At 31.3% G+C, this 14,795-nt stretch overlaps 3 protein-coding genes across 4 annotated transcripts in view; 2 read left to right on the plus strand and 1 right to left on the minus strand.

Annotated features, from left to right (window-relative positions):
• LOC131663943 (epithelial discoidin domain-containing receptor 1-like) overlaps positions 1-4,251 on the plus strand; it is a 127,381-nt gene extending 123,130 nt beyond the window's left edge. For both annotated transcript variants that reach the window (XM_058934731.1, XM_058934732.1), the window contains 3 exons: positions 3,203-3,344; positions 3,413-3,622; positions 4,084-4,251. In XM_058934731.1, coding sequence (XP_058790714.1) covers positions 3,203-3,344; positions 3,413-3,622; positions 4,084-4,248 — 517 coding nt within the window. In that variant the 3' untranslated portion in view covers positions 4,249-4,251. The remainder of the gene's footprint in view (positions 1-3,202; positions 3,345-3,412; positions 3,623-4,083) is intronic.
• Positions 4,252-8,219: 3,968 nt separating this feature from the next.
• LOC131663946 (ARL14 effector protein) lies at positions 8,220-9,275 on the minus strand. The gene is made up of 3 exons (XM_058934734.1): positions 8,913-9,275; positions 8,519-8,784; positions 8,220-8,358 (listed from the first exon to the last, which is right to left on the minus strand). The coding sequence occupies exons 1-3, from the start codon at positions 8,952-8,954 to the stop codon at positions 8,265-8,267; spliced, it is 402 nt and encodes a 133-aa protein (XP_058790717.1). The 5' UTR covers positions 8,955-9,275; the 3' UTR covers positions 8,220-8,264.
• Positions 9,276-9,550: 275 nt separating this feature from the next.
• Positions 9,551-14,793, plus strand: LOC131663846 (probable ATP-dependent RNA helicase kurz). Its single transcript, XM_058934549.1, has 18 exons — positions 9,551-9,748; positions 9,831-10,013; positions 10,079-10,357; positions 10,420-10,840; positions 10,925-11,160; positions 11,245-11,596; positions 11,672-11,903; positions 11,970-12,150; positions 12,223-12,411; positions 12,528-12,571; positions 12,660-12,886; positions 12,965-13,210; positions 13,349-13,538; positions 13,625-13,780; positions 13,862-14,065; positions 14,155-14,373; positions 14,449-14,546; positions 14,626-14,793. The coding sequence occupies exons 1-18, from the start codon at positions 9,671-9,673 to the stop codon at positions 14,706-14,708; spliced, it is 3,618 nt and encodes a 1,205-aa protein (XP_058790532.1). The 5' UTR covers positions 9,551-9,670; the 3' UTR covers positions 14,709-14,793.
• The last annotated feature ends 2 nt before the right edge of the window (positions 14,794-14,795 follow it).

Below are 14,795 nucleotides of genomic sequence, written 5' to 3' on the forward strand. Positions count from 1 at the left end.
CATAAAAACGTCAAGATAAAAATATGCTCGGATTTTGATATATTGGGTCAATAACACGACCCATCCCCTTCCGCCTCTCCTCTCTTTCTCTCTCTAAAAAATTTCGTTGAAAACTAACTAACCCATGTCAATCAATACGATTGTAAATACTCGTTTTTTTCAAAGCGTTCGTGTAATTTTTTTAGAATGGAAAAAGTCGTGCAATTATAAAAGTACTGGAGAGTGTGAAAAACAGTCAAAAAAGAAAATACAAAATCAGATACAAGGATTAGGGCGAAATTCGTAATCCCGGTTCAGGCGCCAATTATTCATGAGCACCGATGCGTACAACGATATATATATATATATATATATATATAGAGGTATATAGTACCCGTGCTGCTGGAAAATGGGGCAAGTGTGCAGGTGATGTTGTCGAACGCTGACCCGGCAAAGCGCACAGAGCAGCTCTCTCTTTTTTCGCCGGCTGTTATTCTTCGCTTTAGTCCTCTCCCGTCGGAGTTTTTCGCGCCTCCCCGAGCATCGAGTGTGTGAGCCGCTATAATGTATTTTTCGCGTTCCATGTGCCCCGAAAGATCGAAACTCGAGTGCTATTTCGCGACGACGATGCTGCTACTATTGCCATTCTTTTTATTTATTTCTTTTTCTTTTTTTTTGTCACGCAGCTTTTCCTGTTCAATGCTCGCTTTCTAGGCGATGTTTAACTGCTTGCAATTTTTAGAGATGCAGTTTTCCACTGAACTGAGAAAGATCTAGATCTGTATATAAAACATTCAAACGTTGTATATTTTTATTTGCATGACCTGCCAATATCAGGAATCGTTTTGTCTTTGCCACATATATGCTCAAATGAAATTTAGTGTTTTATTTTGTGTTACGCTTTCACATGCATAAAGAGTTTCTGACTGCCTATGTACAGCGCAAAAAAATTTTTACAAATATTTATTTGTGATTTCGGACTGAGTTTACTTGTTCAAATGAATTATAATTAATTCAATCACGATCGGCATTCATTTTTTGGTCAGTATTTTTGTGAACAAGTTTTTTTCTATTAGATTGAAGTTTCTATCAAATATTCGTTCAAAAAATAATCATCAGCCTTACCATTTGACGTTGAGCGTGAAATTCAAACCTCTCATACGCAAGCTGTTCGAACTGAAAAAGTTATAATACCGTACTTACGGTACTAAACAGGAAAAAAAAAAGATTTGAGTAAATGGGCTTAACGCTGCAAAATAATAGCGCTAGCACGTTATCATGTCGTACGCAAAATCGCGCAACAGCTTCGAGTCCCCTTTTGTTTCGGCCTCGGTTACAAATGTAGAGAAGTGCTTTGTGCCACTCACCCTCTCTCTCTCTGTCTCAGTTTCCGCTTCCACGCATCAATCTGCTCCTTTCTGCTGCTGTCATCCTTTCTATCCTCCTATCTCTCGCACATCTATCTACTTTTGCTCGAGAGACTTGGTTCCTGCGTAATTCGTTGTAAATTATTGTTCAGTGCCATTTTGAAAAGTGCGATATTAATTAGCCGTGAAAAATGTACAACTGGAATTTACGACCTCTTTGTCATTAAAACCAAGCAGAATTCATCGATTTTACTTTTCGTTCATTTTTATACCAATGTGCGTGCTTTGATGCTGTACGTATCTAATTGGTTCAATCTGTTAGACAATTAGCACGATTTTTTCACTCTTAATTATTAACTGATATAATCAATTATATTTCGTACATATATTGCTGTACAAAAAAATCATCAAACTAGTCAATCAAACTTTTTGATTAACTGTATCAAAGCAAATTACAGCTATAATGAGAGTGCCAATGGTCTACAAGAACATAAAAAATAAACCAAGGTTTAGCAGTTTTATATAAAATACAAGAAGCAGTATACTGCGCATCGCATTTTCTTTCCATTTTCCAGCAGTAGCTGAATTTGTTTCATCGTCAGCATAACGTAAAAAACTAACGTAATTCCATTATATTTTCTCGGCTGTTTTTACTTATTCACGCACAACTAACAGTGCCTCGTTAAGAAAATAAGCTGGAAATCCCCCCCCCCCCCCCGACCTTTATATCTACGATTATCTTTATAATTCTGTCGTTTTCCCATTAACCAGGCATTTGCTGCTGCAAAGGCTGCCTGGCATAGACATAGCGTTCATTCGTTATACAGCCACATGAATATTTGAGTCGGAAGCGCTAATACTCTCGCGCGCGAGAGCTATGCATCAGCGCGGACGCTTGTGCATACGTGCAGGGAGCTTTTTGATGAGAAATGATTTGCGCGTCAGCGGGCAATTAGCCATGAGAAAATTATTGATGACCATCATTCGCGCGACATTGATTCCCTCTCTCGGGCTTTTGATTTTCCAACGACGCGTGATTTAGAGAGGATTACGGCTACACGCACACATTTTTTATCTCTCTTTGTTTATTATGTTCGGCGCAGATTGAGGTCTTTGTTTGTTAAAGGCTACTATGAATTTTTTATTTTACCCAAATGTCAAGCGTTTTCGTTTTGATGTGAGTGGATTAAGCGATTTTACTTTCATGTCTGTAATAAAAAAATTCGATGAAATTTTATATATTCATTTTTGCAGCTTTTTTTTAAATATGTATTTCAACGAGTCACATGTGAATATTCATTTATGATACCACTAGTACGTTTGGTTTTATTATTTTATGCTTTTTCGAATTTTATCGATCGGTCTGACTAAACACGATAAATTCTACTCATTTTTCGCTGTCTTTCAAAACTCGGAATACTCTCGATCATTAGCGAACAAAAAACAAATACATGCATAAAATATTCGTATATACTGATAAAAGCCATTTGAGAAAAGCTTTATATATTTCTTTAAGCAGTACATTCAAGTAAATTTATCGCGATGGCCGTGATGGCAACCTGAACCCATGATACTTCAGAAGCAATTAACCGAGATCAAGCGAAAAGACTTCTCTCCCTGATATATATTCTCTCCGATTCAACGCCGCGGTGCGCTCCAATATTGAAACCTAAAATAGCCATGCGGCGATCTATCGCCATAATAATCTGAGCGCTTTAAAACCACTCTTGGCCAATTTCGACTTTGAATTGAATAAAAAGAGATGCCAAATGGTTTTTCTACTAATGCAATAAATAGTTACTTATCAATTGAAAATATCAGATGGTATAATATTTTCGTTCTTTTTTTCGTTGTAGAAACTGCCTGGTAGGAAAAGCCTATCACATTAAAATTTCAGACTTTGGTACAGACAACGAATTATACGCCTGTGATTACTACAAAGTTGATGGTGGAATACCTCTGCCTGTAAGATGGATGGCTTGGGAATCTCTTATCTTGGTAATGCTTTCGTTCCATTTTGGTTTTTAGTTAATAAGCTTTATGCTTATATATTTTTTTTCTTTCAGGGCAAGTACACGACCAAAAGCGATGTCTGGTCGTTCGCTGTAACGCTCTGGGAAATTCTTAATCTCGGAAGGCGCGTTCCTTATGAACATCTCAACGATAGAGAACTCGTCCGTTGTCTACGCAGTCTTTGCCATGAATGCGCTGCCAGCGACGAAGCCTCTCAGATTAAGAGCAGCGAAGAGGAAGAAGATGATGACGATGACGAGAAGGTAATTTTTTTTTTGGTTTATATAGCATGTATATTTCAATTACTGAATATCTTCTTAATATAGTATTAATTTTAGCTAACTATTAAAAAAAGTAATAATCTGTATGATTCGTGAAATTGCTTTTGTGATCAATGGAATTTTTATATCTCTTTTACAACTTTCTTCCACGAATGCACTAAAGAATCAATATGTAAAGTTATGAGTTTTAATCTAGTAGAGAGCTTCTTTTCGTTTATGACCTTCAGCTCATAAAAATTATTTTACTTTAAGGAAAACTGATATGAAGATTCAAATTTTTGATTCTTCTTGATACTTTCTTCATCATACCTCAATGTAGTAACGCGAAAAAAACGAAGACATTAATTTTATTTCATGTCTATTGACTGTAATTTTTCTGACTTTTAAAAATAGCTTAATTTTTTTTTTAAATATGAAAGCTAATTATGTAAAATTTATTGTAGATTGCCCACAAATTCGAATGCTTACCAAAGCCTACTGCCTCCTCGAAGGACATTTACGACTTGATGTTGGAATGTTGGCGTAGAGATGAGTCCGAGCGCCCAGCTTTCCGTGAGATTTCATTATTCTTACAGCGCAAGAATCTTGGTTACGCGCCGACATCCTGATACTGAGAAAGGGAGCTCGACTACACTGTCGAGATCCAAGTGAACGCAGCCTCTTGATCCGAGGCCGAGCATGATTTTTTTATTCGTCGCACGAAGATTTGATTCGCTTTTATGATAGTTCGGTTTCGAATTGAAAAGTATTTATTTGTGATTTTGGAAGTTTTTACTTTTTTTGTGTAAAAATAATTGATAAGGATCAAGGTGTTGAATTTTTAAAAATAAGCCTGTGAACCAAGGATGTAATTTTAAATGATATCTGTGAACATTCCTGCATCGATGAGAATCACTTTGAAGCGTTATAATATTTATAAAGCGAATCGCGTGGTAACGTTCTTCGATTCCGATGAAGCTATTATACTTCAAGCGCTTAGTGATAAGAAAAAAAGAAATGGTATTTTTAATAGTACATTACGATACAAGTGCGTTTTAAACGTTCACGAGACAAGAATCTACTTTCCCAAATATGTATCGTATGGTATTTTTTGATACGACATGTACAAAGTTCGATTTTGAGCGCACGGTTTTGGTCGAGCGTGCGCTCAAAATCGAAATTTGCGCACGGAGTGTCGATTAGGTATTATGACGTAGTTATACATCAATTAGAGCTTGTGGAAAAGTTTTAGACACATTTTAAATTATGTAACAAAAAGAAAGTTTTTGATTGTAACCGCGACAATGGTTTAGTCCTACTATTAAAAATGTTTAGTTTTAAATTGCTATAATATTTGGCTACTTTTTATTAACTTATTTGCATTAATGTTTATTATAAATCTTGAATTAAGTAACGACACGAAGGAAACAAAATTATACGGCTATGACACATCATAAGGATAAAAAAAAATTATATAATAGGTGGGATCAATGAGGAATAAAGATATCGTCTGTAAATATAGCCATTTAAGTGTATAGAGTATATATGGAAATGAACGGAGTCGCTATACTATATATTCGTTTTAAACGATATCACTTCCTCCCTGATATAATTCTTCATTAAAATTATACCGCGTAAAAAGTGGATATTTTTTAGTTTGATTGAAGAAGACATAAGAAAAAAAATGTTATATCATGATACGAACGAACACAGGGGAAAACAAATACGAAGTAACGAAACCGTTGACATATCGGACGAAACAAGCTATTTTTCAAACGAGCACGACGATATATAGGATACCTTTCACACTCATAATAATAGTTGTGAACACTTACGATACAAACACGATATAAAAAAGAGAGAAGGGATTGGTTAATTATAAGGGTGAAATATAGATAAATAAGTTTATTATAAGCGTCGTATCTTAAAAAATAAAATAAAAATTAATTACGCTAGACGATGTTACCGTTATCATATTAAAATATTATTTATGTAATTTGAATAAGATCTATATATAAGAAATCTAGGTAGAACACAAAACATAGAGGTATATGTTATACATGAACAAAAACATCTATGAATTATATATATATATATATATATAAATAATGACGTATTCTAAGTGTAAGCATAACGCTGCCTTCGGCTAAAATTGTCGCCCCTAACTGCTCTTAACAGATCAAAAGTGTGTTGAGGAAAAATTCATCGATGGTACACATAGTGAAACAATGTATCATTTACAAATTATTGCTCAATACATTTTGATTTGTTTAATCATGTGATAATTTGTATATCTCTGTGTACCTACTAATCTACGTCTAACGCTTAGAATGTCTATCGATTTCAATTTCTCGAAAGAATAAAAACCAAAGGTACGACAAACCCATGTTTTAGTTCGAACATATATCTGTGCTCCAATGTTTAGATATCTAGTTTTTAAAGCATCAATTGAATGTCAAACGAAAATTTAAAAGTGTAGAAGCCATCGGGCTATCGAAGATTATACACTTGATGTAAAAATACTTGAAACAGTAAACGTTTGCTTCGATCGTATAACCACTTTGATTCTCAATAGTTGAAATTTCATTTAACAATTCAGTATGAGTATTGTTTTATAAATTAGCAGTTCATGTCTTAATGATTTACAACAAATTTGCATTGCAACGAAAACAAAATCTGTGTACGAGTTATCACTGCCGAGCTATTGACGTAGGGAACCTGACACATATGTAGAGTAAACTGAATAAAATTACATCGCTTTGAAATCATTTGTATTGGTATGTTTGACAATCGCGCTTGAGCCTTGAGACTGAAATACATCTTTGTTGATATAATGTATTTTATCACAAGATTTATTATTAAATAAAAACTCATTTAATATTTCGTTATAAATACAGTAAACATAATAATTAATAATGTAACAATTTCAATCTAGTAGATCAAGATTTTCTCCATTTAAATTAATTTTATTCAGTAAGTAACAAATTATTGGAAGATGCTCTATTCATTTTACATTTCGAAAGCAATAAATAAAATAAAAATCATTTTCAATATTGTGCGATTAAAGAATAGAAAACTAAAATTTAGAAAATAGTCATTGGTATACTGCTATCTAAACTAACAAAAAACTCTATATTCTTCAATAATCATGAAACTATTTTTTTTACAATTAACTGTCTATAATTTTGTATGTAGTTTCTGTAAATAAAGTTAAACTGAAAAAAACCAATATTTGCGTCGACTACAAAAGATCCTCTGCGGTGTATTAAAATACATAGTGTAGATGCATAAAGATGTACAATGATTTAGAAACTAAATTGCCTGTATATTGTAATTACTTTACGTTAAACATAAAAATTGTTAACAAACTTATACACTGTAAATAAACAAATTAGATATTAGCTAGTCATCAGTAATGCATTTTTCGAAACGTCAATGTCAAATAGTAAAAAGTTTCATGAGCTTTCTAAACTAGAATTTATTAAATCATACAATTTGCGTATCAGTTTTTTAAAACTCGTTTTGGAATGATAGAATAGAGAGTATTTTCTTTGATACAATTTTTTTGCTGTGATGTATCAGTTAACATTCTGATTACTAAATGATGTTTGACGTTACTATAACAATTTCAATTCTGGTGCTTTGCATGATAATATTGTGAAAAGTTAATATGATAAAACTGAATGTAAAAAAGGATTGTTTTGCAAGTTTTGTAATGCTTTACTAATGATTAATAAACATTACAGTGAAACTATGACAAAATTGTGATAAAAATCACAGTAAATAAAGAGCAATATTGAGGTTTTTGAAAGATACTACTTAAAAAAAAAAATCGAATTTGAGTAATTCAAATAAAAACACTTTTACAATTTTATTTTTTTTACAGTAACAAAGTATGATTTTAATTATTCATTAAAATGTCAAACGATATCTTAATGTAACACACAGAATGAATGAATGGTTTGTCTTCAATGCCATTCATCAAAATAATGTTATATCTTAGTGACAAAAAAAGAGATACAAGTCTTAAAATCTTGTATCATTGTTAAGGCAATGGTATAAATAAAGAATTATACATGACAAAGATATGTTTCGATTAGTAGTAATTTAATAAATATTATGTAATATGCAATAAACATAAGAAAAGATCAATAAATTATAACTAATTCATCCTGAATCATCTTTAATTATCTCCCTCCCTTTCATCCATGAATTCAGTTTTTCAGTCACTAACCCATTACGGACATTGTAAGTCTTTAAATTCAAATAATCAACAAATTTTTTAATATTACTTAATACTTGTGCATGTATAATGGATAAAGAAATGGAGAAATTAATTATAATATTTATTAAAATTCGAACACTGGAAGGCAGATTGAATGATTAAACATAATATCTTTCTGCGTTGCTAAAATTTTATAAAAAGAAATCTTTATCCATTTCTGTAATTACGTTATGTCTATTTAAAGATATTTAAAAAGTATTAAAAACTAGTAAAAAAAACTGTAGTTACCTTATAAATCTCAATTTAAAATAATTCCTGCATCGCAATTGAAAAGTTTTGCTTAATAAGAGCTCAATTAGTAGATTTTAATAACTATCTACTTTAACTTTATCCCATATATCCCTTCAATTGCCATTCAAACTAATTTCCCTGATTAGGATTACATGGATTCTTAATAACATTATTATCACTGCCTTCATTTTCGATTGAGTCATATGTCCATTTACGATTATTTCTGAAAAATATATCCACAATTTAAATAACATTTTTAAATTAAAATATATACAATGAAATAAATATAAAACATGAAAACAAGAAACCATTTTTTCATTCATTTATCACTTTACCATTTGCTTTACTGTTATATTTATAAATAAATTTTATTTTTATTATACCTGCATTCATGCCCACACTTTGTTGAACTACACTTAGGACATGGAAAATGACATCCTTGACACGATTTATTTAAGCAATCGCAGAGGTCTTGTCCAGTGGTAATATAGATACCTTTATCATCATAGAGAGCTGCCTTTTTATTTCCATGATGCAAGCGTCGATTTAATTTACGCTTTTCTCTTTCACTCTGTTCAGGATCAAAATTGTGCAAAAATTTTTTCGTCACAGAATCTGTCACTTGCTTTTGTCTAGCACCTCTAGTTCTCTAAAAATTTATAATAACTTAAGTTTAATTGAACACTAGTGATAGAACGTTAAATATTTTCAAATATACCAAAATTAATTTATTAACATGATGTAATTAATTGTATCGAGGTTTATATAAACTTATACCTTTGATGGTCCACTCATGTTCATAGCATTACTTGCTTCCATGTTAACAATATGTTTCTACTACTTTAGTAAACTAGATATTTAATAATTTACAAGAGATAATATGTTTTTATATATTTCGCGTTGTTTTATGTAAATCAATTTCCAGAATGCTGGTGATTTTTTCAATCTGTTTATAAACACAAATTATAACCTCAACTACATAGTTTGAAACGCTTGTGACATACTAACTATATATGTAGCTATTTAAGATTTAATGCGTATGCATAGGTGTGAACGAGGAGTCTCGTGTAAACGTTACAATAGACGTTAAATGTGGTACGTTCGGCGCAACAGTTTTAAACAACAGTCACTTTTGCTCACTACCGGTAGTGTTGGTACTAAATAATCGAACTAGATATTTTTAGTGATGTTGCTACAGTTGCGATTCGCGTCCGTATCCATCCGCATCCATACGTATGTATGTATGTATGTACCTATGGGACCGGGGCTATATATACGTCACGTGCTGGACCGAATCACCGAATCAAATTATCAAATATAGCCCGCTTCAAGATCGCTTCCCGACTGCCTTCAGGTCGTCTACTCTGGCTCCGATTTTGTTTGTATTCTATACTCTCCAGGTACACGTTCTATTCCATGCTCCACGTGTTTTTTCGATACAAAAATATAACCTCAACGTCTGTTCTAAACAACTTGATCCATTTAAAAATTGATCATTTATCAAATGAATTATACATTTTGATGTAAATTTAAAAATGGGTAGAAATAAGAGGTTTAATTCAAAAGCTAGGAACGTTCCTGAAATAAAAATCGATAATTCTTCTGTAGATAAGGTATTCATTGATATTCGTATTTTTTTATAATAATTATAATTATGACGAGAAAATATTTCAAGAAATCGTACAATTTTTTTAGATATCTGTAGATATCACACATAGAGATGAAGAATTTGATTCATGTAATGCATTAGTTTTGCCCAGTGAAAAAAGGAAAACAAAAGTTATTAAAGATAAAGCAGCAAAAGCTGAACGTTTTTTATCTAAGAAGAAAAGGAAACAGCTAGAAAAAGTTATCGAGAGAAAGAAAAAGAAAAAAGACGTAAGTATTTATTTAGTTGTTATGCATACAAATAATTTGACATCTTTGTTGAATTTAATGTTTAGAGAGCAGCATTAGTTGAAGAATTGTCAAAAACAAATGTTCCTGATGAAGAATTAAAAAAATATGTATCACTCACAGCAATTCAGACTAAAGGGTTGAAAAGACATTTACAAGAAGAAGAATTGGAAACATATATAAATTCTATTAAATTTTCCACAAATAAAGAATTGAATGAACCTGTTGTAAATGCATTGAAAGGTGCTAAGAAAAGGAGAATTACTATATTAAGTGTAGTCCAACAACAAAATAATTCCAAAGATCCAAATGTGTTAGACATTGATGTAAGAAAGAATTATATTTAATATCATTTTTAATATCTTCTAAAATATTTAATCAATTTCAGACAACAAGTGACAGTGAAAGTGAAACTTATGAGAATGAAGAAAATGAAAAAGATATTGAAATACATAATGATAATTCAAAAACTCAAGAACAAAAAACAAAAACTAACAATGAAAAGCCAGAACAAAAAGAAAAATTAGAGGACATTACTGATAATTTTGATGAAAAAGGTATTGATGAGATAGTAAATAAACAAAGTGCCCAAAATTCTATTCCAAATGTGAATAAAGAAGATTCTAAAATTGCAAAATATACTGTTGCCAAAATAATAGATAAAAAGCCTGCAGTGTTTGTTAGTTTAAATCGAAAATCCGATATACAGGAAGCTAGGTTAAAGCTTCCAATTTTAGCAGATGAGCAGATTGTAGTTGAAGCTATCAATGAGAATCCTGTTGTTATAATAACTGGAGAAACTGGAAGTGGTAAGATAATATTTAAAATATTTTTATACAATACAACTTAGTAAAAAATTGATATTTCAATTGTTTATTTTATAAACTTTCTAGGAAAAACTACACAGGTTCCACAATTTCTTTATGAAGCGGGTTATGCAAAAGAGAAAATGATTGGTATTACAGAACCTAGAAGAGTAGCAGCAATTTCAATGAGTAAGCGTGTAGCAGAAGAAATGAATCTCACAGAGAAAGAAGTTTCTTATCTTATCAGATTTGAAGGAAACGTTAATCCAGAGACAAAAATTAAATTTATGACTGACGGGGTTCTTTTGAAAGAGGTTCAAAATGTAAGCTGATTTAAAGTTTATCTCACTAATTCCTTAAATATTTTATTCATAATTTCATATTTCATTTGTCTATTCTACTTTTAGGATTTCCTTTTAAAAAAATATTCAGTTATAATTTTAGATGAAGCTCATGAACGTAGTGTCTATACTGACATATTAATAGGTTTATTAACTAGGATAGTTTCATTACGAAGCAAAAGAGAAGAACCATTAAAATTAATTATAATGTCAGCTACTCTGAGAGTAGAAGATTTTATTAATAATCCTCGATTATTTAAAGTCAAACCCCCAGTAATAAATGTTGACTCAAGACAGTTTCCTGTAACAATTCATTTTAATAGACGAACTGATGAAGATTATGTGAAAGAAGCATTCAGGAAAACGGTGAAAATACACACTCAACTACCAGACGGTGGGATTCTGGTATTTTTAACTGGTACCTATAACACTGATTGATTCTATTCATTTATTTAATTTTCTTATCATATCTTAAAATCTGAAATTTTAATAGGCCAGCGAGAAGTAAATACTGTAGTTAAAAGACTGCGCAAAGCATTTCCGTTTAGAAAAAAGATATGGACAAATAATTCAAATGATAAGAAAAATCAGGAAACATCGACGGATGAAAGAAATGTAATTGATAATGATTATGATTCTGAAGATGAATTTTTTTCAAAAGGTTCTAAAAATAAACATAAAAAAATACCACAAACAGTAAAATTACCGCAAGTGAATCTCGACCTGTAAGTGCTTTAGCTTCATAATTGTTATGGTATAAACTTATATCAACTAAATCTTTTCAATTTTAGTTACAATGCGATTCCGCCCGATGATGGTCAGGATGATTTAATAGATATTGACAATGATAAACTCTATGATGAGCTCGACGACGATGAAGATGAAGTAATTGATTTAGACGGAGCGACTAATCTGCAACCAATGTGGGTGCTACCACTTTATTCTTTACTTCCTAGTTATAAACAAGCAAAAGTGAGTTTTCAAATTAACTGCTATCATTTAAAATAAAAATTGTTATAAACTAAGAAATATATTTTTCAATAGGTATTTGAACCACCTCCTGACGGTTGTCGCTTGGTCGTAGTATCGACAAATGTTGCTGAAACTTCTTTAACTATTCCTAATATAAAGTATGTCGTAGATAGTGGTAAAACTAAAATAAGAATGTATGACAAAGTTACTGGTGTAACTACTTTCATGGTAACATATACCAGTAAAGCTGCTGCTAATCAGGTAAATAGCGTTCTTAATATAATATAAATTAAGGTCAATATTATATAATATTATTATTATATAATATTATTTTATAATATAAATTAAGATAATTAAATTATATTAATCCCGATTAGCGTTCTGGTAGAGCCGGAAGGTTGGGTCCTGGTCACTGTTATAGGTATATCTATTTGAAAAGCTGCATCGATTTGAATTAAAAAATTGAACATAAATAAAAAAATCCATATAATTATTTCTATTTTTGTTAGACTTTATTCATCAGCGGTATTCAATGATCAGTTCCCGCAATTTAGTGAACCAGAAATCTGTAGAAAGCCTGTGGATGATTTATTGTTACAAATGAAACTAATGAATATAGATAAAGTTGTGAATTTTCCATTTCCGACTCCACCAGGAGAAGAACAACTTAAAATGGCAGAAAAAAGATTACGCTTATTAGGCGCTCTCCAACAACCTAGTGTTATGCAAAAGAAAGGTAAAATAACATAAAAATGTATACAACTAACTGATAATCCTTCATCAATACTTAATACGCTGTTATTTTGATTTTCAGATTTATATTGCGCAAAAATAACTGATTTGGGAAAAAGCATAGCTGCTTTTCCGGTCTTACCACGTTATGGTAAAATGTTGGCTCTTTCGCAGCAACATAATCTTATTGCTTACGCAATATGCATGGTAGCAGCTTTATCAGTACAGGAACTTTTAGTTGAAGCCTTTGGAATAGATGACAATGTAAAAACTAAGTGGACGCAAATCCGTAGATCATGGGTTGGTACTGGGAATAGTTTTCTTTTAGGTAAATTTATTGATCTATAATTTTTTAAATTAGTAGATCATATACAATTAACTGTAAAATCTTAATTAAATAATTTTTATGAACATATTTGGTATTATATATCGTACTTTTATAAATTATTTTTGTTTTATTACATAGGTGATCCAATGGTTTTGATTAGAGCAGTTGGAGCAGCCGAGTATTCGTCAACGAAAAACAAAATGTCAAAATTTTGTGAAGAGAATGGTTTACGCGAGAAAGCTATGATTGAAATAAGGAAACTGCGTTGCCAATTGACAAATGAAATTTTATTAGGTGTGCCCGATTTGAAATTGACCATTGATCCAAAGTAAGCATTTCATTAACATTAGTTGATTTAAAATAAGTTTCCTTCTGGAGATAACCATTTCTGCACTTAACTATTTCGGTTTTTAGAATGCCACCTCCCACCGATACCGAAGCAAAACTATTACGGCAAATTATTTTATCAGGTATGACTGACCAGGTAGCGCATAAATTATTACCCGAGGAAGTAAAAGAATACAATACCAAAACCGAAGGCGACAAAATTAAGTGGAAATACGCTTACAAGTAAGCAAAAGTTTGACTTGTATGTTTCTAGAGTTTTTGTTTGATGCTTTAAGTTTTATTTTCACAAAACATATTTTATAGAACCTTAGCAATGGAAGATCCAGTCTTTATGCATTCGTCATGTGTATTACGTAAATCAGCTCCTGAGTGGGTGGTATATCAAGAAGTTTATGAAACAAATAAAATTTATATCAGAGGTATTACTGCTATTGAACCCGAATGGTTACCAAAGTTTGTTCCATCACTGTGCTCTCTAAGCGAACCTTTAATTGACCCTCCTCCTAGGTAACATACATGCGTTTCAATATTTTTCACTATTTATACCGGAACAACATTAAAAAATTATCAATATCGTTTCATATGTCTTTTATCAGATATGATGCAGAACTCGGAAAAGTATTATGTCACAAAACTGGAACTTTTGGACCAGCTGCATGGGAATTACCTACTGTCGAAGTAGAATTTCCAAATGATTTTGAAGGAATTAAGTGGTTTGCGAAATTTCTTCTTGAGGGTGAAATTTTTCCAAAATTGAAAAAATATGTACCTATTTTATTATCTACACCAAGCAGTCTCAATAAGACTTGGGCAAAGTGAGTTTAAAAATAAACATTTTTTTTGGCAAGTAAAAGTTTGTCAGTACTACATTTTTATTGACTTTATTCTAGACTGCTGCCGCGAGTTGAAATTATAACAAAGCTACTTTTGTCAAAAGGAATAATGTCTAAAGATAAATTGATTGAAGCATGGAAAGAAGATCCACAATGTAAGTAATTTTATCAATCAATGAAGCTGCTCTTAAAAAATACTGATACATTTATTACAACTGCAAATCTATTTTTTAGTTTTGTTATCAGCATATCAGAAGTGGTTACCCGAATCGGCGCATGCTGAAGTAATGTTAATGTGGCCTCCTTTGGAAACGTGAATTAAAATTTTTGTTTGTAAATATAGATGTAAAATAAATTTTGATAAAAAGTCTGTATGTTATTTGAATAAATTTTATTTTAGATAT

The sequence above is a fragment of the Phymastichus coffea genome, unplaced genomic scaffold, assembly GCF_024137745.1.
Source record: "Phymastichus coffea isolate CEN01 unplaced genomic scaffold, Cenicafe_Pcof_1.1 PCOF00039, whole genome shotgun sequence".
NCBI lineage: Eukaryota > Metazoa > Arthropoda > Insecta > Hymenoptera > Eulophidae > Phymastichus > Phymastichus coffea.